General features: G+C 46.9%; 1 protein-coding gene across 1 annotated transcript in view; it reads left to right on the top strand.

Moving 5' to 3' along the window:
• The window catches only part of LOC139222504 (phosphatidylinositol 4,5-bisphosphate 3-kinase catalytic subunit alpha isoform-like), a 19,100-nt gene extending 451 nt beyond the window's left edge, over positions 1-18,649 (top strand). Inside the window, exons 2-28 of the mRNA XM_070854281.1 lie at positions 2,837-2,965; positions 3,053-3,156; positions 3,233-3,395; positions 3,978-4,187; positions 5,219-5,286; positions 7,893-8,021; positions 8,129-8,182; positions 8,285-8,394; positions 8,487-8,628; positions 10,707-10,792; positions 10,885-10,990; positions 11,097-11,249; positions 11,363-11,494; positions 13,018-13,142; positions 13,394-13,475; positions 13,579-13,743; positions 14,185-14,288; positions 14,458-14,557; positions 14,796-14,867; positions 15,071-15,177; positions 15,247-15,368; positions 15,490-15,568; positions 15,684-15,854; positions 16,151-16,268; positions 16,377-16,528; positions 16,615-16,763; positions 17,515-18,649. Of these exons, the coding sequence (XP_070710382.1) occupies positions 2,881-2,965; positions 3,053-3,156; positions 3,233-3,395; positions 3,978-4,187; positions 5,219-5,286; positions 7,893-8,021; positions 8,129-8,182; positions 8,285-8,394; positions 8,487-8,628; positions 10,707-10,792; positions 10,885-10,990; positions 11,097-11,249; positions 11,363-11,494; positions 13,018-13,142; positions 13,394-13,475; positions 13,579-13,743; positions 14,185-14,288; positions 14,458-14,557; positions 14,796-14,867; positions 15,071-15,177; positions 15,247-15,368; positions 15,490-15,568; positions 15,684-15,854; positions 16,151-16,268; positions 16,377-16,528; positions 16,615-16,763; positions 17,515-17,639 (3,213 nt within the window). The 5' untranslated portion in view covers positions 2,837-2,880 and the 3' untranslated portion in view covers positions 17,640-18,649. The remainder of the gene's footprint in view (positions 1-2,836; positions 2,966-3,052; positions 3,157-3,232; positions 3,396-3,977; positions 4,188-5,218; positions 5,287-7,892; positions 8,022-8,128; positions 8,183-8,284; positions 8,395-8,486; positions 8,629-10,706; positions 10,793-10,884; positions 10,991-11,096; positions 11,250-11,362; positions 11,495-13,017; positions 13,143-13,393; positions 13,476-13,578; positions 13,744-14,184; positions 14,289-14,457; positions 14,558-14,795; positions 14,868-15,070; positions 15,178-15,246; positions 15,369-15,489; positions 15,569-15,683; positions 15,855-16,150; positions 16,269-16,376; positions 16,529-16,614; positions 16,764-17,514) is intronic.
• The last annotated feature ends 6,351 nt before the right edge of the window (positions 18,650-25,000 follow it).

Below are 25,000 nucleotides of genomic sequence, written 5' to 3'. Positions count from 1 at the left end.
GAGAGGGGAAGAAGAGGAGGAGGTGCTAATGATGTAATGTATTTCATGTTGACATATTTTATTGGTGTAATCACATTATACATAATGTTTATAGATAAGGTGTTTACCTGCTTCCTGTTTACCTGATCTGTGTTGACAAACATGTTACATCATGACTGTGGTCTTTGTGGTCTACGGCCTGTGGTCTCTGTAGTCTCTGTGGTCTCTGTGGTCTTTGTGGTCTGTTTTCTCTGTGGTCTTTATGGTCTCTGTGGTCTCTGTGGTCTGTGGTCTTTGTGGTCTACGGCCTGTGGTCTCTGTGGTCTTTGTGGTCTATGGCCTGTGGTCTCTGTGGTCTTTGTGGTCTGTGGACTCTGTGGTCTTTGTGGTCTATGGCCTGTGGTCTTTGTGGTCTGTGGTCTCTGTGGTCTCTGTGGCCTTTGTGGTCTCTGTGGCCTTTATGGTCTCTGTGGTCTATGGTCTTTGTGGTCTGTGGTTTTTGTGGTCTGTGGTCTTTGTTGTCAGTGGTCTCTGTGGCCTGTGGTCTCTGTGGTCTTTGTGGTCTGAAGGTTGTAATTAAACGATCAGTAATGGAGCTCCAGCAGCAGGTAAAAACCTTCAGTCTCAGTTCTGGTTCAGAGGTTCTGTCACTGGTTAAATCAAGACTTTTGGGTTCTGAAGAGGATCCTCTGGATGAAGAGAATCCTCTGGATGAGGAGGATCCTCTGGATGAAGGATCTGATGCCATCAGGAAGATCTGCTGCCATCAGGAGGATCTGCTGAGCAAGGGCCTGCTTCTTCCAGGACCCCTTCAAATACGCTTTCAGCCTCCTGCAGGAGAAGAAGACCAAGCAGGAGCTGGAACACCACATCAAAGACCAGCTGAGCGACGACTGAAGAGCAAAGCCCCTTGGATCACCAGGCCACGTTCCTCGCTCACCTGAGCCCTCCGCGGAATTTGACACGTCACCAGCCAGGTGGTTAGAAGTGAAACAGGTCATAGAACGTGCAAGAGCAGCATCAGTACCGGACCAAATGGAGTTCATGGTGTTCAAGACCTGAATCTTCTTCTCCATCTTGGCCAGACGCATGACCAACTACCTCCTGTCGAACAAGTATGTTGACACCAGTTCCGAGAAGTCCCAGGGTTTCCTGGCTGCATGGAACAGTCAGCGATGATCTGGGAGCAAATCCATTCGAGATGCTCCTGATAGGCGGAAGACAGACGGTCCGAGGGGTCAGATGTCAGACAGACTGTATATAAGGATGATGTCACCACCCTCATCCAAACAGCAGCCTGCACATCCAGACTCCTCAAACGGCTGAAGGAGCTACGAGCATGGGCCCACAACAAAACACTGAATGAGAGGGTGTGTCCAAACCAACGTATATATGTGTGTATGTGTGTGTGTGTGTGTACATACACACACACACATATATATATATATATATATATATATATATATATATATATGTGTATATATATATGTGTATATATATATACGGTCCTTTAGCAGCAGCAGGTAAACAGGAAGAAAACGGAAGGAAGGAGGAAGCTTCCTGAGAGACACACACACACACACACACACACACACACACACACACACACAGGGGAAGATGAAGATGCACCTCTATTCATCCCCAAAGGGGAAATTCACATTTACACAACAGCTACAAAGGAAACTCGAATTTACAGTGAGAAATTCCAGTGAAAAGAAAAAGACAAATATACAAAAATGAGCTATTGGTGGTTATGATGCACCATGGTAACGGTCTCTGCCGTTAGGAGTTGCTGGGTGTTGTGCAGTCTGATGGTATAAAGAAACCCACACACACACACACACAGGAAACACGTGTATGTTTCCTGTGTGTGTGTGTGTGTCCTACTTTCTGCTCTTTGTTCAACGCTTCAATGAAAAGACACAAAGACAGTGAGACGACATGGAGACATGAACATGACAGAAGAGAAATGAGCAGAGAACGACGTCACACATCGTCTAAAACAACACAAACGACTCAAACGGGACAAACACACAGAGATGTTTGAACAACAGAAGACGTTCATTCAGAAACAGAAGAATTCACCGACAAAAATAAACTACTGTCGTAAAAACGTGACTGAATGAAATGAATCCTTTTGTTCTTCCTGAAAGATGATTATCAGAACAGGATGTGGAACATTTCACATGCTAGAAAGTCACATGACGTCAGTAAATGTGACAAAATGTGAAAACTTGATGATCTGCTCTTGCACATGAAATAAATGTGGCACATTCACATGATGTCAGTTAATGTAAATTATTGTGAACGTTTTAAATAACAAACAAATGTGATGGACCACAAATTATCACGTCAGTGTGTCGTAAAAATGGTGCAACATTTCAAATCAGTGGCTTTTGGACACTTTTATATGAAATACAGAACCAGTATTGCAACATTTCACATCATGAGTTAGTGATGAAATATTTAAAATTGTTCTTTTCTTGTGTGAAAGTCGTCGTCCTTTTAAGAAAACTCGAAGTTTGATGCAACAGGAAAGAGGATCTTCATTGGGCTGAAAACACGACAGTCAGATACAGAAGGTGGACTAAAGTGGTCCAGTGTCCAGTCTTTGGTTCTGCGTTTGTTTTCCCTGTTCTCAGTTTGGGTTCTACTCAGGAGGTGGTACTAAATCCAGGTCCAGGGTCAGGTGTTTGCAATCTGAAGTGCCAAAGAGGGTCAAAGAAAGCTAAACAGGTTCCCACTTAGACCTGAATATGTTCCAGTTTATAGGGACCAGGCCACCATGGTTCAGTACACAGAGAACTGTCTGTCTGTCCGTCTAACTGACTGACTGTCCGTCCGTCTGTCCATCCAGGTAGCCCAGCGCTGAGGTGAGGCAGCTTGTGATTGGTGGTTGCCATGGCACCCAGGCCATCGTCAGGGGAGCTGTGGGGGCTCCACCTGATGCCCCCCCGCATCCTGGTGGACTGCTGCCTACCAAACGGTACCAGTTTGTTCTACTGTCTTCTGTTCCCTTCTGTTCTGTTAGGGTTCCGTGTTCTGCTCTCTCACTGTGTTCCTTGTGCTTCAGGGATGATGGTGAGTCTCGAGTGTCTCAGAGAAACTCCTCTTATCAGCATCAAGCAGCAGCTCTTCACTGAGGCCAGGAAGTACCCACTGTACCACCTGCTGCAGGTACACTGCTGTCTGACCTTTGGCCCCGCCTCTCACTGGTAACAATGGTAAAAATCTCTGCTCTCTGATTGGCCAGGAGGAGTCCTGCTACATCTTTGTGGGCGTGACCCAGGAGGCGGAGAGGGAGGAGTTTTACGATGAGACCCGGCGGCTATGTGACCTTAGACTGTTTCACCCGATCCTGAAGGTCATCGAGCCGCTGGGTAACCGGGAGGAGAAGATCCTGAACCGAGAGATAGGTAACGCACACCTTACTGAACACATCTTCACCTGTCATCACATGTCTGGACAGCCATTGGACAGTCACCAAACACCTCATCAGCCACCATACAGTCACTACGCCAAACCTGGCGTTAGACAGCATTGGTTGGCTGAAAACCATCACTGCCCAAACTCTTCGGAACCATTGATGACAAACGGGACCAATCAAGACTCGGGACTTGACTGAAGCCAAAGTGAACTGGTGTGGATCCAGTTTTGGCCCACCAAGGCCAAGATGGCTGTTCCAAGGCTGTTCCAATAAATGGTCAACCAGGGATAGTCCAAACATGGTCAGTTTGGTTCTCAAATTAGCCCAGTTTGGACCAAAGAGGACAAAATGGAGCTTCTCTGGCTCTCTGAACAGAATCAAAGAGAGCTCTAGTTCTGGTAGGAGTCTGAACAGAACCAAACAAGGCCTCCCAGCCAGAGACTACATTGCCATCACCATTTCAGCTCCTAGTTGTCCCATGACATCATCACTGTACCAAATGACCTCACCTCTAACCAAACTCCATTTCCCAGAGTCCCCCGGCTCAAACTACATCCATCGTTGTGTGCAGGGTTTGCCATCGGGATGCCGGTCTGTGAGTTTGAGATGATGAAGGACCCGGAGGTTCAGGATTTCCGCCGCTCCATACTGGGTGTGTGCAGAGAGGCCATGGAGGAAAGGGAGGGGGGAGGGGCCCACAGCCAGGCACTCTACGTTTACCCCCCCAATGTTGAATCGAGCCCCCAACTCCCACAGCATATCTACAGCAAGCTGGACAAAGGTACTCACCTTACTAGACCAGCCAGGGGCTGAACTCTTGGCCCGTAAACAAATGTAGAACTGAGGGCCAATTATTTCTCAAAGGGCCCCCAAAAAAAAATCAGACCAAAAAGGTTCAGCACAAGATCAGCAAGAAAACACGATAACCTGAACCCATAATCTATTACTGCCCAAAAGAAAGCTGGGACAGTTTGGGACATTGATTTTCTTTTCTTTTCTGATTCTGATTTTTAAAAGTCTGACCTGCTGATTCTGGTTTTGGTTGATTCTGAATTTCTTTCTTTCTAAAACTTAACTAACTCTAAGACTAACTAAATTTCTCTGTCTCTCAGACAAGTCTTGAAATAAAAAATGCTCCAGCTTACTCAACACAGTTTTTTGTTCAAATAAAATCCACCTGGAAATGAATTCCAGTATATCCCACGTTTTTCAACACACTTCTGCCACAACCCCACCCCAGGCTCTGACACCCTCTCAGGATCAATTTCATTGGCCAACTGTTGGACAGGTAGTCGAGTCCCACAAGCTGATTTCACTGAGTTGCAACCTTCGTGTTTTCCATCTTTCATCTGAAGAAACAAAGGCAACCATGCTAACTTTAACTAGCCCACGACGAAAGGACTCCATGATGTTATTGTTAATGTTCTTCACAACAGAACCAGTTATCTCAGAATCAGTGCAGGTTAGCAGATTAGCAAGCCAACAACATGGCTAACCATCGTGTGCTCATGTGTGTAAACATGACCGTTACAGAATTGGTTGGATGTGAGACTGACGGGCCGCCATCGGCTGATTGATTGGTCGTGCATTTCTAGTAACAATAACCTGAAGGCGCAGGTGCCCCTGTGGCCCCTGGGGTCCTCAGCGACAGATCACCAAACAGTTGGCCTGTTTCCATGGAGTCAAGTGAGAAACTTTGAGGAAAACTATAAATTCTGGGAAGGTTAGAAGGATAGAAAATATCAAAGAGTAAGATCATGTCTAACTGTCTCTCTCTTTTCCACCTGTCTCTCTCTACCTGTCTCTCTGCAGGGAGGTTGATCGTGACCATCTGGGTGATTGTGTCTCCATCGAACTCCAAACAGAAATACACCATAAAGGTAAGTCAGACTGTGACTGAAGTTCAGACTGAAGCTCAGATCTCCATCAGGTCCAGGACTCCACAGTCCCACAGTCTTCCATCAGGTCCAGGTCCCTCTGTGGACTCCACAGTCCCATGGTCCTCCATCAGGTCCAGGTCCCTCTGTGGACTCCACAGTCCCACGGTCCACCATCAGGTGCAGGTCCCTCTGTGGACTCCACAGTCCCACGGTCCTCCATCAGGTCCAGGTCCCTCTGTGGACTCCACAGTCCCACGGTCCTCCATCAGGTGCAGGTCCCTCTGTGGACTCCACAGTCCCACGGTCCTCCATCAGGTGCAGGTCCCTCTGTGGACTCCACAGTCCTGTATGCCTACATCAGGATTTACACCAAACAAGCTGCTGGTTGGTGTCCATGTCTTCTTTGGTCTCATCCTGACTGTGAACACCAAACACCTTTATGCTGGTTTGTCTCTGGAGCTTCATTCCAGACCTCAGTTGTTTCCAGGGTTCAGCAGTGTCACCTGATCTTGTGCAGATTCCATGTGCCAGTAGCTAGTTACAGGACCTCTGTCAGTGTTTGTGCTCAAGTTGATACAAGTCGTGCAAGTTGAGCTTCATCAGACCGCCTCAGACTACCTGACATTCAGGGAACCCTGCAGCCAGACAGAACCCAGCACTTCTGGTTCGGTTCTGGACTGAGGATAGAACTTAATTTAGACAGAACTGTATCATTTGAAAAAGTAATTATGAGGAAACTATGGATAGCGTTTGATTAGTTCACATCTACTTGGGCCAATCAGTCAATCAATCTTTATTTATAGAGCGCCAATTCATATCAACGTTATCTCAAGACGCTTTCCATAAAGAGCAGGTCTAGACCAAACTTTTAGATTAAGAGAGAGACCAACGATTCAGGAATTCAACATGAAGGATGAATAGAATAGAATAATATTATATTAGGCAACAGTGGAGGAAGAACAGAACCAGACTCGGATGTGGGCGGCTTTCTGTCAAGGTCTGTGTTGGGTGGAGGTTGGAGAGAGAGGGAGAGAGAGAGAGAGAGAGAGACAGAGAGAGAGAGAGACAGACAGACAGAGAGGGACAGAGAGAGAGAGACAGACAGACAGAGAGACAGACAGAGAGAGAGAGACAGAGAGAGAGACAGACAGAGAGAGAGAGACAGACAGAGAGAGAGAGAGACACACAGAGAGAGAGAGAGAGAGAGACAGAGAGAGAGAGACAGACAGAGAGAGAGAGACAGACAGAGAGAGAGAGACAGAGAGAGAGAGACAGACAGAGAGAGAGAGAGACACAGAGAGAGAGAGACAGAGAGAGTAACCAACATACTAACAACTAATATGGTAACACTGAGAGTGGCTGACCGCAGCAGTGATTCATGAAGCCAGAGAACCACAGCAGGAGAACCAGGACCAGGATCCACAGGAACCAGAGAACCACAGCAGCAGAACCAGGACCAGGATCCACAGGAACCAGAGAACCACAGCAGCAGAACCAGGACCAGGATCCACAGGAACCAGAGAACCACAGCAGGAGAACCAGGACCAGGATCCACAGGAACCAGAGAACCACAGCAGGAGAACCAGGAACAGGATCCACAGGAACCAGAGAACCACAGCAGGAGAACCAGGACCAGGATCCACAGGAACCAGAGAACCATAGCAGGAGAACCTGGACCAGGATCCACAGGAACCAGAGAACCACAGCAGCAGAACCAGGACCAGGATCCACAGGAACCAGAGAACCACAGCAGGAGAACCAGGACCAGGATCCACAGGAACCAGAGAACCACAGCAGGAGAACCAGGACCAGGATCCACAGGAACCAGAGGGATGAGAAAAGCACAGAAAGGCTCCGGGGAAGATACCAAGTTAGTAACAGACATTAAAGAGACATGGAGAGGAAGAGAAGGAGAGAGGAGCCCAGTGCATCATGGGAGTCCCCCAGCAGTCTGAGCCTATAGCAGCATAACTAGGGGCTGGTCCAAGACCTGATCCAGTCCTGAACTATAGGCTTCATCACTAAGGAAGGTTTTTAGTCCACTCTTAATGTAGAGAGGGTGTCTGCCCCCCCGAACCCAGACTGGAAGGAGGTTCCACAGGAGAGGAGCCTGATAGCTGAAAGCTCTGGCTCCATCACTACTTTAGAGGACTTTAGGAACCACCAGTAGACCTGCAGTCTTGGAGCACAGTGCTCTAGTCAAGTTTAGTCAACTGTTTGGGTTCATCTGGCTTTATTGATCAGTATAATTGTGTATCATCTGCATAACAGTGGAAATTAATGGAGTGCTTCCTGATAATATTACCCAGAGGAAACATATATAAGGTAAATAGTATCGATCCAAGCACTGAACCTTGTGGAACTCCATGTCTAACCTTAGTGTGGACAGAGGACTCATTGTTAATGTGTACAAACTGATCGATCTGATCAATAGGACTTAAAGCAGCTTAATGTGGTTCCTCTTATGCCAGTGAACTGTTCCAGTTTCTGTAATCAGGTGGAATGAGAATCACTGGACAGGCCAAACAACATAAAAACCTGCATCCACCTGAGAGACGAACCAGTTATCATCCAGGTGTGATGATCTGTTCTGTGTCTGTGTCCAGGTGAGTCACGACAGTTTACCTGAGCAGCTGATCGCAGAGTCCATCAGGAAGAAGAGCCGATCAATGCACCTGTCACCTCAACAGCTCCGCCTGTGTGTCCAGGAGTACCAGGGCCAGTACATCCTGAAGGTACACCTGTCTGTCTGTCTGTCTGTCTGTCTGTCTGTCTACTCTTCTGTCTGCCTTTCTGTCTGTCTTTCTCCCTGACCCACCTGCCTGCCTGTCTGTCTCCTCAGGTGTGTGGCTGTGATGAGTACCTGTTGGAGAAATATCCTCTCAGTCAGTACAAGGTAACAATTTCACTCAAACACAAGCTTTCAGTACAACCTGTCCCACTGTCTCTACCTGTCTCACCATCTCTACCTGTCTCCCCCTCACCTGTCTCTCTACAGTACATCCGCTCTTGTATCATAGTAGGTCGTCTTCCTCACCTGATGCTGGTCTCCAAAGACAGTCTATACTCTCAGCTCCCTGCCTCTGGCTTTGTCACGCCTTCGTACAGGTACAGCAGCCAATCAGCATCTCTGACCCTCGTATCACAGCCAATCAGGAGGGTGTACAGGTGTACTTTAGCCAGGTATGCTTGTGTTTCAGTCGTCGGACTCCTCAGCCATCTCCGTGTCCAGGAGGAGGTGATGGTTCTCCTCCTCGTTCTCTGTGGGCCTTCAATACTCTGCTGAGGGTCCGACTGCTCTGCGCCACCTACGTCAACGTCAACATCAGAGACATCGACAAGGTCCGCCTGCCTGTCCTGTCCTTCTGGGTTCTCCTGTTCTCATGGTCTCCTGTCCTTCTGGGTTCTCCTGTTCTCATGGTCTCCTATCCTTCTGGGTTCTCCTGTTCTCATGGTCTCCTGTCCTTCTGGGTTCTCATGGACTCCTGTTCTCATGGTCTCCTGTCCTTCTGGGTTCTCATGGACTCCTGTTCTCATGGACTCCTGTTCTCATGGTCTCCTGTCCTTCTGGGTTCTCCTGTTCTCATGGACCCCTGTTCTCATGGTCTCCTGTTCTCATGGTCTCCTGTCCTTCTGGGTTCTCCTGTTCCCATGGACTCCTGTTCCCATGGACTCCTGTTCTCATCGTCTCCTGTTCTCATGATCTCATGTCCTTCTGGGTTCTTCTGTTCCCATGGACTCCTGTTCTCATGGTCTCCTGTTCCCATGGCCTCCTGTTTCCACGGTCTCCTGTTCTCATGGACTCCTGTTCTCATCGTCTTCTGTCCTTCTGGGTTCTCCTGTTCCCATGGACTCGTGTTCTCATGGACTCCTGTTCTCATGGTCTCCTATTCTCATGGTCTCCTGTTCCCATGGACTCCTGTTCTCATGGTCTCCTATTCTCATGGTCTCCTGTTCTCATCGTCCACGGTCTCATGTCTGTGGTCCTGTGTTTGTGTGTTCTCATGTCTTCATAAGAACATCAGAGACATTGACATAGTCAGTTTGTCACGCACTGTTCTCATGTTCTCCTGTTCTCATTTGTTCTGTTCTCATATTGTTTTCTCGTGTTTTCATGTTCTCATCTCGTCATGTCTCCTTTTGTCATGTTTTCTGTTCCGTGTCATGTTCTCATTGTCTTACGGAACCTCATTAGTCTCAGCCAGAGTCCCTGTGTGAACGTGAATGGTCTGTCTGTCCTGAAGTGTTCCTGTTCCGTCAGTTCTTATCAAACGAGTCAATTTGTCTCACTGTAAAAATAAATATTAGGGAACTGTAACGTTCTGTAAATGTACTTTTTATGGCACCACGTCTGTCTGACAGCTTCAGTTCATCATCCTGTCCGCTGATACCTCGTATCTCCGGCTGTGATGGTGCTGAATGTTTGTGGTGAACTGAGGGATGAACGATAAATCCTCCTAGGGTAATAGTTAGGGCAATAGTTAGGGTAGTAATTAGGGCAATAGTTAGGGCGATAGTTAGGGTAGTAGTTAGGGCAATAGTTAGGGCGATAGTTAGGGTAGTAGTTAGTGCAATAGTTAGGGCAATAGTAGGGGTAATAGTTAGGGTAGTAATTAGGATAATAGTTAGGGCAATAGTTAAAGCAATAGTTAGGGCAATAGTAGGGGTAATAGTTAGGGTAGTAGTTAGGGTAATAGTTAGGGCAATAGTTAAAGCAATAGTTAGGGCAATAGTTAAAGCAATAGTTAGGGCAATAGTAGGGGTAATAGTTAGGGTAATAGGGTTCTTCAGACCCTCTGTGATTAGCTGGAACATGTTTAGTCACAGAGTTGGGAACAGGCTGGTTTTCTGTTTGGAGATACGTGGTTCTCACAGGACAGCGACACTACAAACATATTTCACCCCCCCCCCGATTTGCCCTCTCATGTATGTGCAGATGATTACATGTAGAATAGAACATGTTACATGTAGAACTGTCTGTTTTCAGCAGTGTTGACCAATGACTAACTAACCTCTAACCAACCACTAACTAACAGCTAACTAAACTCTAACCTCTAACCAACCACTAACTAACCAAGGAGCTGAACTTAACATAAGACCTGATGTCTGTCTGTCTGTCTCCCTCTCTACCTGACTGTCTGTCTATCTGTCTGCCGACCTGTCTGTCTACCCCTCTGTCTCTGTACCGGTCTCTATATCTGTCTGTCTACCTGTCTGTCTACCCCTCTGTCTCTGTACCTGTCTCTCTATCTGTCTGTCTACCCCTCTGTCTCTGTACCTGTCTCTCTCTCTATCTGTCTACCTGTCTGTCTACCCCTCTGTCTCTGTACCTGTCTCTCTATCTGTCTGTCTATCGGTCTGTCTACCCGTCTGTCTACCCCTCTGTCTCTGTACCTGTCTGTCTGTCTCTCTACCTGCAGATCTATGTGAGGACAGGTATCTATCACGGTGGAGAGCCGCTCTGTGACAATGTCAACACCCAGAGAGTTCCCTGCTCCAACCCTCGGTAACACACACACACACACACACACACAGTACACCTGCCTGTCTGTGTATCTCCCCGTCCACATGTCTGGCCACCTGTCTGTCTGTGTGCAGGTGGAACGAGTGGCTGACCTATGACATCTACCTGTCTGACCTCCCTCGCTCAGCCAGACTCTGTCTATCTATCTGCTCTGTGAAGGGAAGGAAAGGAGCCAAGGAGGTAAAGAAGGAAAGGAAGGAGACCAGGACGCATGACGGTATCTGTCAAGGAGTGGTTCAGTTAACCTGTCTGTCTCTCTTCACCTGTCTGTCTGTCTGTCTGTCAGGAGCACTGTCCTCTGGCCTGGGGGAACGTGAACTTCTTTGACTACACAGACGTTCTGGTTTCAGGTAAAGTGGCTCTGAGTCTCTGGCCCGTCCCTCACGGCCTCGAGGACCTGCTCAATCCCATTGGAGTCGCCGGTTCGAATCCCAACAAGGTACACAATATGTCTGTCTGTCTGTCTGTCTGTCTGTCTGTCTGTCTATCTGTCTATGTTACTGGTTGATGGAGCTGATGAGATGATTGATGTCACTGATGTGTCGTGTGCAGGAGACGCCGTGTGTGGAGCTCGAGTTCTCCTGGTTTAATCAGACCGTTGTGTTTCCTGACGAGCAGCAGATAGAAGAACACGCTAACTGGACCATCAGCAGAGAGCTGGGCTACAACTACTGCCACGGCCTGGTAACACACACAGAAATATACAGGATATACAGCTAATATTACAGGTGGTTTCTATACATTCAACACAAAATGTCACTTTTAATGAAGACTCCAAATGATTCAACGCCCTGAGGAAACTCACTCATAAGAGCACTCATTTGAAAATCAGGTGTTGTTTCAAGCACATCTGATACAACTACTCCAATGAATGGGTTCATCGAGTGGGCTTGAGATGGAACACATCAAATACTGGCTGGTTTGTTCACAGGGACATCTGGTTGCATGTTAGAAATCTGGGTAAGTCAAGAGAAGGGTCCAAAAAGTTAAGAGAGGAGATGATTGTCCTGGGAAAAGATCCAGAAAGACAGCAAAGGCACTGAATGTTCCCAGAGATGCTGCTGGAAGCAAAGGTCACAGTTCAAAGCTAAAGGAGCTACACGAGCTGCACGGGGCAGGAAGAGGAAGGAAGAAAGAGGAAGGTGATCTGACCCAAAGACCTGCAGCCACACGTGGTGGCAGCTTCTACAGTGAGGCCTCTACACCTGTCTGTCTCTCTCATCCTAAACACTTAAGGCCTCTACACCTGTCTGTCTCTCTGCCTGTCTGTCTCTCTCATCCTAAACACTTGAACTCTTACATGTTCACCACCGCTGACCCAAAACAACACCAGGTGGATCCAATGTGCTGGAAACTGTAGAAATGAGCTCCAGAAGTTTTGGGATTCTGTTGTGATGAAACCAAACGGGACCATTTCAGGTCTGTGGATCAGCGGTTTGTCTGGAGGAGGAAGGATGAGGCAGACGCTGAAGAACATCCTGCCTACAGTGAAGCATGTAGGCAGGACAAGATGGACTCATCAAGTATCGGGAACTCCAGGAGAACATCAGGCCGTCTGTCAGGAAGCTGGAACTCGGAGGTCATTGGATCTTCCAAGAGGACAAAGACCCCAAACATTCCTCAGAGACCATCAAGGCTTCAGAGGAAGTCCAGGAAGATACCAGAGTGTCCGTCAGAGAACCTCTGGTGGGATTTGAAGGAGGTTCCAGCACACAAACCAAGAACATCAGAGACCTGGTGTCCATGAGGAAGGAGCTGGTACCTGGTGTCTGGTGTCTGGTGCCTGGTGCCTGGTACCTGGTGTCTGGTGTCTGGTGTCTGGTGCCTGGTGCCTGGTACCTGGTGTCTGGTGTCTGGTGCCTGGTGCCTGGTGTCTGGTGCCTGGTGCCTGGTGCCTGGTGCCTGGTGTCTGGTGCCTGGTGCCTGGTGCCTGGTGTCTGGTGCCTGGTGCCTGGTGTCTGGTGCCTGGTGCCTGGTGCCTGTCTGAGGTCACGTTAGCAGGTGAAGCAGCTGAAGGTTCTCTGCTGAGAGCTAAAGGTGCCGGTCAAGGGGGGGGGGGGGCTAAGACAACTACTGCCGCAGCCTGGTAACACATGTATATCAGTATGTATACTAACTGCTGCAGCTGTCTCCCTCCCTCTATCCCGCCTGTCTCCCTGTCCTTCTGCCTGTCTGTCTCTGTTGCTCTGCCTGTCTCCCTGTCTCAGAGCAGTCGTCTGGCCTGTGACAGCAGTGTTTCAGCAGCCGATGCAGAGCAGCTTCGTTCTCTCTGCTCCAGAGATCCTCTCTACGAGCTGTCCGAGCAGGAGAAGGACTTCCTCTGGAGACACAGGTGGGGGAGGGGCCTAACTGAAGACACACGTGGGGGCGGGGCCTAACTGGAGGCACGGGTGGGGGAGGGGCTTAATTTGGACAGTTTACACACAGAGATGGACTTAAAGACAATTATTTCTACCTGTCTCCACCTGTCTCTGTTTGTCTTTACCTGGCTGTCTTACTGTCTGTGTCTGTGTCTCTACCTGTCTCTGCTTGTCTTTACCTGACTGTCTTACTGTCTGTGTCTCTACCTGTCTCTCTCTGCAGGCACTACTGTGTTAACATCCCAGAGTCTCTCCCAAAGCTGCTTCTGTCTGTCAAATGGAACTCCAGAGATGAAGTGTCGCAGGTGCAAAACACAGCCTCACAGTCAGGACGCTTTTTATATCTTGTCCATTCATCTCACGAGCTGTCTGTCTGCCTGTCTGCCTCTCTCCTGTCTGTCCCTTCAGATGTACTGTTTGTTGAAGGAGTGGCCTCTGATGGAGTCTGAGTCAGCTCTGGAGTTGTTGGACTGTAACTTTCCTGATCCTATGGTCAGAGAATTTGCTCTGCGCTGCCTCGTCCAAAGTTTGACGGACGACAAGCTGTCTCAGTATCTGCTGCAGCTCGTCCAGGTGAGTTTGTGACCCACAGGTGCGTTAAAGCCAGCAGTACTCGACTCGACTCGACTCAGCTCGACTCGACTCGACTCGCCTCGATTCGACTCGAGTCCCACCTTGCTATGACGACCCCCCCACTTTGAAGTGGTACGCTACTGTAATGGAAACAACCAAACCGAGTCGAGTCGAGTCGAGCCGAGTAGTGCTGGTGGAAACGCGCCATTTGTCTGTGGGTCAGGTGTCCTGGTGTTAAACTGTATGCTGATGATGTGGTTCTGTTCCACAACCCTTAAAGTCTCTGTAGAGCTGTGCTTCTGGGAAACAAAGCAGGCTATGAAAAATAATGTTCAGAGACAACTTTCTGAAATCTTCTAATGTGATCAGTTTTTATTCTAATCACCAGCGTTTTCTGTGATCTACGGACTGAAACAAAGAATTTCCATTGTGTGCTTGCAGGTGTTGAAGTACGAGATGTACCTGGACAATCCCCTGGCCCGTTTCCTGATCAAGAAGGCTCTGACCAATCAGAGGATAGGACACTTCTTCTTCTGGCATCTCAAGTGAGACACATAACCTGTGGAATAAAGGAACAGTTCACCAAAAACTATAGAATTTATCTTTATCTGCTTCCTGGATCACTAACAAATAAAGACGTACTGGTTCTAGTTAGTGGAGCTGCTTTCTGTGAATGGTAACTTGTGTTCACACTAATAGAAACGCTGTTCTCAGGTCAGAGATGCACAACAAGACAGTGTCCCGGCGTTTCGGTCTGCTGTTGGAAGCTTTCTGCAGAGCCTGTGGCATGTACCTGAAACACCTGAACAGACAGGTGAGCACTGACACACCTGGACGCACAAGATCGCCCAGCATCCTTGTGTCTCTGCGCTGTGATTGGTCATTGATGTGTGTTTTTGTTTGTAGTCCCTTTGAACGTTTCAGGCAAACTGTCCTTTAATTTGAAGCTGCTGCCATTTGGTGGCTAAATATGATACTGTACTAACCCTAACCCAATAATGTGTGTGTGTGTGTGTGTGTGTGTGTGTGTGTGTGTGTGTGTGTGTGTGCAGGTGGAGGCCATGGATAAACTGGTGAATCTGACTGACACACTGAAGCAGGAGAAGAAGGACGAAACACAGAAAGTATAAAAACTCAAAATCACATTTTTTCTCTTATGAATTAAATGTTTTTACATTTGAGCAAAGATGTGATCAGATAAGATCAACTTTATTGATCCTGAAGGAAAATACTTTGCCAGAGTACAGTACAAAGTTGAAAAGTTAAATACAAAGTGTAAAGTAAGTAGGTGACGTGGACATCTGTGCTGTGTTGTGATTGGTTCCAGACTCAGATGAAGTTCCTGGTTGAACACATGTCCCGTCCAGATTACATGGAGGCTCTGCAGGGATTCGTCTCTCCTCTTAACCCTGTTCACCAGCTGGGAAACCTCAGGTAACTAAGTAACTCAGGAGGAGGAGTTGGATGATTGCAGATGATTTGAAGCGAAGTGTCTGTCTCCAGGTTGGAGGAGTGCAGAATCATGTCGTCGGCGAAGCGCCCCCTGTGGTTGAACTGGGAGAACCCCGACATCATGTCCGAGCTGCTCTTCACCAACAACGAGATCATCTTCAAGAACGGAGATGGTAGCTAGCTCAGTGCTAATGACAGCAGGGGTTTCAGTGGAGAATGCTAAGCATGCTAATGGGGAGCTCTGCTCAGGGATTGTGGGTAATGTAGTGTGTCATCTGTGTTTGTATGTTGCAGACCTGCGTCAGGACATGCTAACTCTGCAGATCATTAAGATTATGGAGAACATCTGGCAGAACCAGGGACTGGACCTGCGGTGAGACCCTGTGACATCATCAGAGACTCACCTGTGTGACATCACCTCACACCTGTTTAACCAAGCGTGTGTGTGTGTGTGTGTGTGTGTGTGTGTGTGTGTGTGTGTGTGTCAGCATGCTGCCTTACGGCTGCCTGTCCATCGGGGACTGTGTGGGTCTGATTGAGGTGGTGAAGAACAGTTTCACCATCATGCAGATTCAGTGTAAAGGAGGCCTGAAGGGGGCGCTGCAGTTCAACTCCAACACTCTGCACCACTGGATCAAAGACAAGAACCGAGGAGAGGGGTGAGTGTCTGTCTGTCTGTCTGTCTGTCTGTCTGTCTGTCAGGTATGACCCCCTGTCTCTGTCTGTCTGTCTCTCAGGTATGACCCCCTGTCTGTCTGTCTCTCAGGTATGCCCCCCAGTCTGTCTGTCTGTCTGACCCCCTGTCTGTCTCTCCGGTATGACCCCTGTCTGTCTGACCCCCTGTCTGTCTCTCAGGTATGACCCCTGTCTGTCTGTCTGTCTGACCCCCTGTCTGTCTCTCAGGTATGACCCCTGTCTGTCTGTCTGTCTGTCTGACCCCCTGTCTGTCTCTCAGGTATGACCGAGCCATCGACCTGTTCACCAGGTCTTGTGCAGGTTACTGTGTAGCGACGTTCATTCTGGGAATTGGAGACCGACACAACTCCAACATCATGGTGAAGGAGAACGGACAGGTGAGCCTCAGGAGGGCGTGTCCTCACACTGGCTCCTCCCCTGACCCCTCCTCCTCTAATGCATCCTTCCTCCTCCTCCTCCTCCTCCTCCTCCTCCTCCTCCTCCAGCTCTTCCACATTGACTTTGGTCACTTCCTGGATCATAAGAAGAAGAAGTTTGGATATAAGAGGGAGCGAGTGCCCTTCGTCCTGACGCAGGACTTCCTCATCGTCATCAGTAAAGGAGTTCAGGAGTCGACTAAGACCAAGGAGTTCGAGAGGTCTCGCCTTCACCTCACCTGTCTAATGCTGGCCGTTCTGTCGCAGCGCCTGCCCGTCTCACTCTCAGCTCCCTTGTGTGTGTCAGGTTCCAGGAGATGTGTTATAAAGCCTACCTGGCCATCCGGCAGCACGCCAGCCTCTTCATCAATCTCTTCTCCCTCCTGCTGGGCTGCGGCATGCCCGAGCTGCAGAGCTTCGACGACATCGCCTACCTGAGGAAGACGCTGGCACTGGGTAAGACAGACAGACAGGGAGACAGACAGGACAGACAGGACAGACAGGTGCAGACAGACAGACAGGACAGACAGGTGCAGACAGACAGACAGGGAGACAGACAGGACAGACAGGTGCAGACAGACTGATCTGATGATGCTCTGTGTGGATTCTTGAATCCTTCCTGTTGAATTCCTGAATCTTTGGTCTCTGAATGAAAGAGTTTGTTCTGAGCTGCTCTTTATGGAAACAGTCTGAGAGAACACTGCTGTGACCTGGAGCTGGAGAGAGAAACAGACTGATCATTGATTAATTGATTGATTGATTCTAAATAAAGTTATCAAACTTGTGACAATATTTTGTCCTAAAGACAAACATTCCTAAAAAGTAAACAGGAAGTGAAACAGGAAGTGAAACTGTGACAAATACAAAGCTTCGACAAAAAGAGGAAACACTTTAATACACGAGATCAGATCTTGTACTGATCAATAATGATTACTAATGATCAGTAGTAATCACTATTGATCAATCATTGGTCCCTGAGTGGAGGACTGTGATGATGATGATGATGATGAAGATGAAGATGAAGATGATGATGATGATGATGATGATGATGATGATGATGATGATGAAGAAGAGGGACAGACGGGAACTCTTCGTGGAACCGAGAGTGTCAACACATTTAGAAACTGAACAAGGAACATGATTTTCACGTCTCACATCATCTGTCTACCTGTCTGTCTGTCTGTCTGTCCACCTGTCTGTCTGTCAGAGAAGAGCCAGCAGGAGGCATTGGAGTATTTCACTAAACAGATGAACGACGCTCATCATGGAGGCTGGAGCACCAAGATGGACTGGATCTTCCACACCATCAGACACATGCCCAACGAGCACTGACACACACACACACACACACACACTCTCACACACTCACACACACACACACACACACACACACACACACACACACACACACACCATCAGACACACACACACACACACACACACCATCAGACACACACACACACACACCATCAGACACACACACACACACACCATCAGACACACACACACACACACACACACGCCATCAGACACACACACACACACACACACACCATCAGACACACACACACACACACACCATCAGACACACACACACACATACACACACGCCATCAGACACACACACACACACGCCATCAGACAGACACACACACACACACACACACACACACCATCAGACACACACACACACACACACACCATGAGACACACACACACACACCATCAGACACACACACACACACCATCAGACACACACACACACACACACACACACCATCAGACACATGCCCAACGAGCACTGACACACACACTGTGTGTTTTTGCTGCACTGCTGTGACGATGACGAGGACGATGACGGTGATGATGATGATGATGGCGTCTGACCAGCATCGCGGCGGCGTGTTGATGGGATGGTTGTCGTAGCGACATGAATCTCAGGGTGAAAGGTCAGAGGGGAACTGAGGATGCCAAAGGCATGCTGGGAAAGATGATGAAGATGTCAGAAATGTCTTCCGGTTGGTGCTACCGTTAGCCCGTTAGCCCGTTAGCTGCTATACAGATACCTTTATGGCGGCAGTGTGCTTTCGAATCAAACTTTATTGAGAAGCAGTTGTAGCTTTGTTACTGATGTCTGCTGGGATATTTGAATGAAGACAGCTTTATTTAAACCAGCAAAGTGAACACTGGTCACTGTGAGAGCAATAAAACCTCTGATAACTGATCAATACTTTGATTATGACAATCAGGAGTTCTGACCAATAGGAAGGCAGAGCTGACCAGCTGTGGGCGGAGCTACGGTGCATGTTGAATCATCATGTTGAAGGATGAAAGAATCCTCTCCTCCAGTGATGTCAGAGCTTTGGTACTGAACTATTTGACTTCATTTAACAAATATTTCAGCTTTATTTTCAAAATATTATAACTATGACTGTTTCAGACCTTTATTCTTTAAATGTTATTAGTGTTGGTATCGTACAGCTGGAAGCTCATGACACCTCAAAGATGTGCACAAATATTCTACAAACATTCAAACTGTCATAATATTTCACCTCCTTTCCTTAATATTTCAGCTTTTCCTATTGAAACGTAAGCTGAGGCTCTGATGTTTGCTGCTACTGTCGCTGTCCGTCCACAGCTGGAGGCTCGGACTCATTTCTACTGAAACTACATATCAACTTTAATCAGGGATCAAAGTCTTTCCACGACAATCTGAACCAATCAGCTGCTCGTTAGCCGTTAGCTTAGTCAGGTCTCTGTTAGCCTCTGGTGCACTGTGGCTAATGATCATGCTAAGCTAGTGGGTAGCCTGTTAGCCCACGGTGCACTCTAATCAATAGTTAATTATTAGTTAGCTGAGCTGTTGCACTGGAACTATGAATTGTGGGTAGGTTTAGTTAGCGTAGTGTAGCATCAGTGAAGCCCCGCCTCTCCTGTTCCATTGGCTGACAGCCACCAGGTGGCAGGACTACACTCAGACAGGTTAAAGGGCAATGACACCTGTTTTCAATGTGAAGGTTTGTTTCTGCTCAGGCCAGAGGTCAATTTGAGCCTCGCCCACACCTGTCAGTAACCATGACAACCCGTGAGGTGACATGACCCCACCCCCTGCTGCATGCTGATCCATTTATTGGTTTATGACATCATCAACTGTGTTGGTTACCATAGTGGGAGTTTGTTTCCATGTGATCAATATCACTCATTATTGATTGGTGTATTTAACAGGAATGATGGCTGATGTAAACATTTTCGTAATGTTAGTTATTGATTTGTGATTGAATTATTGATCCTGTTCGATCCCAGAGGAGACTTTTACCACTTTAGTCATTAGGGACCAAAGACACGAGGGACCAAGGACATTAGGGACCAAGGACACTAGGGACCAAGGACACGAGGCACCAAGGACATTAGGGACCAAGGACACTAGGGACCAAGGACACGAGGGACCAAGGACATTAGGGACCAAGGAAACTTCTGGTTAGATGCCAAACTGCATTTCATTGCCTTGTACTGTACAGGTGTAATGACAATAAAGTTGAATCTAATCTAATCTAATCTAGGGACCAAGGACATTAGGGACCAAAGACACGAGGCACCAAGGACATTAGGGACCAAGGACACGAGGGACCAAGGACACTAGGGACCAAGGACATTAGGGAGGGACCAAGGACACAAGGGACCATGGACATTAGGAACCAAGGACATTAAGGACCAAGGACACGAGGGACCGAGGACATTAGGGACCAAGGATACGAGGGACCAAGGACACGAGGGACTAAGGACACTAGGGACCAAGGACACGAGGGACCAAGGACATTAGGGACCAAGGACATTGGGGACCAAGGACATTGGGGAAGAAGGACATTAGGGACCAAAGACACGAGGGACCAAGGACATTAGGGACCAAGGACACTAGGGACCAAGGACACGAGGGACCAAGGACATTGGGGACCAAGGACACAAGGGACCAAGGACACGAGGGACCAAGGACACTAGGGACCAAGGGCATTAGGGAGGGACCAAGGACACGAGGGACCAAGGACATTAGGGAGGGACCAAGGACACAAGGGACCATGGACATTAGGGACCAAGGACATTGGGGACCAAGGACACGAGGGACCAAGGACATTAGAGACCAAGGACACGAGGCACCAAGGACATTAGGGACCAAGGACACGAGGGACCAAGGACACGAGGGACCAAAGACACGAGGGACCTAGGACACGAGGGACCAAGGACACGAGGGACCATGGACACAAGGGACCAAGGACATTAGGGACCAAGGAGATGAGGGAACGAGGTTGCGCTGCAGAGCAGACGGCCACAGTCAGCAGGTTCGGCCAATCAGAGGGCCCGAACAGCCTCCACACCCTGATGTAGTGACAAAGACTCATTCTGACTTTTCAAACTGAAGGTCACCTGGGGAGGGCGGAGCCTAATGTGTTACATCACACTGCAGGATCCAGGTGTGACACAAATATGTGGAAGCACATATTGATCTCTGACTGTCAATGTTACAATGGATTATCACTGTCTTTCAAAATAAAAGCTGTGTTTTTACAATAAAGAGACAAAACGGCTGCAGAGCCTCAATAGAAACACGACACGAACACAAATTCTCTGATTTAAAAGCAGCATGTTGGCTTGTGACCGCTGTCACATGATCTCTGTGGTGGAGAGGAACAAAGTACACTGAAGTACCTGACATTTGTACTTTCAGGATTCTTCATACGTGTGACTGTAAAGTTTAAAACATTGTTCAGTGCATAGAATCTACTGATCATGATCTATGATCAGTAGATCAACGTTGGTGATCATAGTGGATCATAATGGTTGATTAGCACATTGCAGAAAGAGGAAATCCATCTCTCTGAGCACCAAGGCTGAGGAAGACTGAGGAGGAGGAGGAGAAGGAGGCTGAGGAGGAGGAGAAGGAGGCTGAGGAGGAGGAGAAGGAGGCTGAGGAAGAGGAGGAGGAGGCTGAGGAAGAGGAGGAGAAGGAGGCTGAGGAGGAGGAGGAGAAGGAGGCTGAGGAGGAGAAGGAGCCAATTATGGCACGTTTCCACTAGTACCTACTTGACTTGAAACAGTACCAGATACTGTTTTAGTTCCTGGTACCAGGTGATAGTATCTGGTACCAGGTGATAGTCCCTGGTACCAGGTACTGTTTTAGTTCCTGGTACCAGGTGATAGTCCCTGGTACCAGGTACTGTTTTAGTTCCTGGTACCAGGTGATAGTCCCTGGTAACAGGTACTGTTTTAGTTCCTGGTACCAGGAACTGTTTTAGTCCCTCCTCTGGTTCCCAGCGAGCTGAGTCGAGCTGTGAATGTGATGTCACCAGACTGCAGGCCACTGATTGGCCAATCAGGGAGTGATGTCACTGGATGAGTCATGAAAGCGACTGTTCACCAGAACAGAATCAGAATTCCTTTAATAATCCCAAGGGGGAAATTGCTTTTTGTTACACACAGCTCCAAAAGAATAAGAATAAATTTCAAACACAAAAGTAATAATAATGATAATAATAATAATGATACAAATAATACCACTACTTACGGTGGCCGGGAGGTGCAAAACAATTTTACAATACGAGAAACACTTTTACAAAGCTGGAGACAAATTTACATTTTAGAAAACATTTTTACAAATCAGAAAACAAAATTACATTGCCATAACACATTTACAAGTCCTGAGACAGATTTACATTTTAGAAAACATTTTTACAAATCAGAAAACAAAATTACATTGCCATAACACATTTACAAGTCCTGAGACAAATTTACATTTTAGAAAACATTTTTACAAATCAGAAAACAAAATTACATTGCCATAACACATTTACAAGTCCTGAGACAAATTTACATTTGAGAAAACAAATTTACAAGACGTGAAACACTTTTACAAACGCCGAGACAAATTGTGGGTCGCCATGAACTCCTTATCACTTCCGGTTCTACTCGACAGTTGGTACATTCCCTTTCCGGTTGAAAAAGTTACTTGTAAATTTGTTTCGGCCGCAAGTAACTTTTTCAACCGGAAAGGGAATGTACCCGCGATGGACCCACGAAGCGGTCTTTTGCCCGTTTTGTGGCGAACATATAAGCCGATTAACGCGGTACATTCCCTTTCCGGTTGAAAAAGTTACTTGTAAATTTGTTTCGGCCGCTTGTAAAAGTGTTTCGTCACTTGTAAATTTGTCTCTGCGTTTGTAAAAGTGTTTCACGTCTTGTAAATTTGTTTTCTCAAATGTAAATTTGTCTCAGGACATGTAAATGTGTTATGGCAATGTAATTTTGTTTTCTGATTTGTAAAAATGTTTTCTAAAATGTAAATTTGTCTCCAGCTTTGTAAAAGTGTTTCTTGTATTGTAAAATTGTTTTGCACCTCCCAGCCACCGTAACTACTACTACTAATAATAATATATAACAACATGTACACTCAGAGTGAGGAGCTGTATTATATAATAATAATAATAATAATAATTATAATAATAATTATAATTATATATAATAATATATAACAACATGTACACTCAGAGTGAGGAGCTGTATTATATAATAATAATAATAATAATAATTATTATTATTATTATATATAATAATATATAACAACATGTACACTCAGAGTGAGGAGCTGTATTATATAATAATAATAATAATAATAATAATAATTATATATAATAATATATAACAACATGTACACTCAGAGTGAGGAGCTGTATTATATAATTATAATAATAGTAACAATAATTAAAGCTGCAAGCAGTGTTGGAGGGCCCTCGCACCTCCGTGCACGTCAGGGCGTGTGGCGGCTCTGCCCCACCGCCGGACTCCGACCCTTCCACGCGAGCCAGAATGTTCATGTATTTTGGACAGCGCGTGAAGGAGTTACACGTCACTTCCTGCGTCCCCTATGTGGCACCAAAGAACAGCCGCTAATGACGTCCTATATTCCAGTATATGAAGTGTTGACTACACTGTGAAAATGTCGCGCAAATCAAATGATCATTGCCATAGACGTGTTACTTCCTGTTGCCACCAGGTGGCGTAATGACTGTGGTCAGTAATTGGCATCTAATGTTTTCAGACCGGGACTGTTATTAAGCGTGACAAGTTTGAAACAGATTGGATAATGTACACTGAAGTTATAGCAATTTCCTGTTTCATGGCGAACAACGTTGCCATGGTGACAGCGTCTGACGAAACGTCAACAGCATCATAACTTTGCATCATCCACGTCTTGAGAATGTTTGGTCCAAATTTGAGGTGTCTGTGGTTAACCTGCTGAGAGAGAGACGTCCGAGAATAAAACTTTAGACTTTAGACTTTAGACTTTCTTTATTTGATCCCCCATAGGGGGAAAACATGCACTTCCTCCCACCACTAGGTGGCGCTATGACTATGGTTCAAAATGGGCATGTACATGTCTTCAGAGCTGGACAGTCATCAAACTGTATAAATTTGGTGAAGATAGGATCTTGTACAGTGGAGTTACAGCACTTTTAATGCTCATGGCGAAGGAAAATTTGGTCGTCACGGCAACAGCTTTTGACGGAGACTCACGGTGTTCGCTCCAGACCAACATCGACATCTTGAGGCTTCCCTGACCAAATTTGAAGTGGATCTGATAAAGTGGCTGGCCTTGAGCCATCATAATGTAAAACTTAGACTTAGACTTAGACTTAGACTTAGACTTAGACTTCTTTATTTTATCCCCCATAGGGGGAAATTTTCTTGTTACAGCAGCAACAATATAAACAGGGAGAGTGAAAGAAACAAAGCAATAGAAAAGACAAAAAATAGCAAATATAAATATAAATATAAATATAAATATAAATATAAATATATGGATTGTAAAACATAGCATTTCCTGTTGCCACCAGGTGGCGCTATGACTGTGAATGAATATTGACATGTAGACGTGTTCAGGGCGGGACTCTCATCAGACATGTCAAGTTTGGTGCTGATTGGATCATGTACAGTCAAGTTATTAACAACTTCCTGTTTCATGGCGAGTCATGGCGAGACAGTGAACTTTGACAGCTCGCCACGCCCAAACCGTTCCAAATCTGTAGAGACCTTTAATAACTTTTCATCGTTGATGCCTTCTCTACCAGCTGACCAAGTTTGAAGTCGATCGCTTCAACCCCCTCGGACTAGTTCGTTCATTTACGTCCCCTGTAAATTGCCAAAACTGCGTGAAAAATCCAATATGGCCGACTTCCTGTTTGGTTTAGGTCATCACTCCAAGAGACTTTTTTGTCCGTCTCGAAGAGATACATGAACCCACCAAATTTTATACATGTACATAAAACGCTGTTCCGGGGCTTGACATTAGGGGGCGCTACAGAGCCATTTTGCCACGCCCATTTGCGAAACCTTTAAAATACGTAACTTTTCACCACGACTGATGCGTGTGCAAATTTTAGTGAGTTTTCGTGCATGTTCAGGCCCCCAAAAATGCAATTCATTGTGGAGATTGGGGATTATTAAAGTAATTCTGATTCTGAGAAGAACAAGAACCAGAAGAAGAAGAATTCCTTGCATTTCAACAATGTTTTCGGCCCCCTGGTCGCCTGGTTTTTTGCATTTCACGTATTTTTTCATCCCCTTCGTGCTCGGGGCCTATGAGGTCCGTCCACCTCTTGGTTCTTGGGTTCTGGCATGTTTTCCTCCCTTGCATGTTTTTCACC

This window comes from Pempheris klunzingeri, chromosome 23, assembly GCF_042242105.1.
Source record: "Pempheris klunzingeri isolate RE-2024b chromosome 23, fPemKlu1.hap1, whole genome shotgun sequence".
NCBI lineage: Eukaryota > Metazoa > Chordata > Actinopteri > Acropomatiformes > Pempheridae > Pempheris > Pempheris klunzingeri.
Note: the sequence above shows the minus strand (reverse complement) of the source record. Positions and strands in the feature narration are given on the sequence as shown.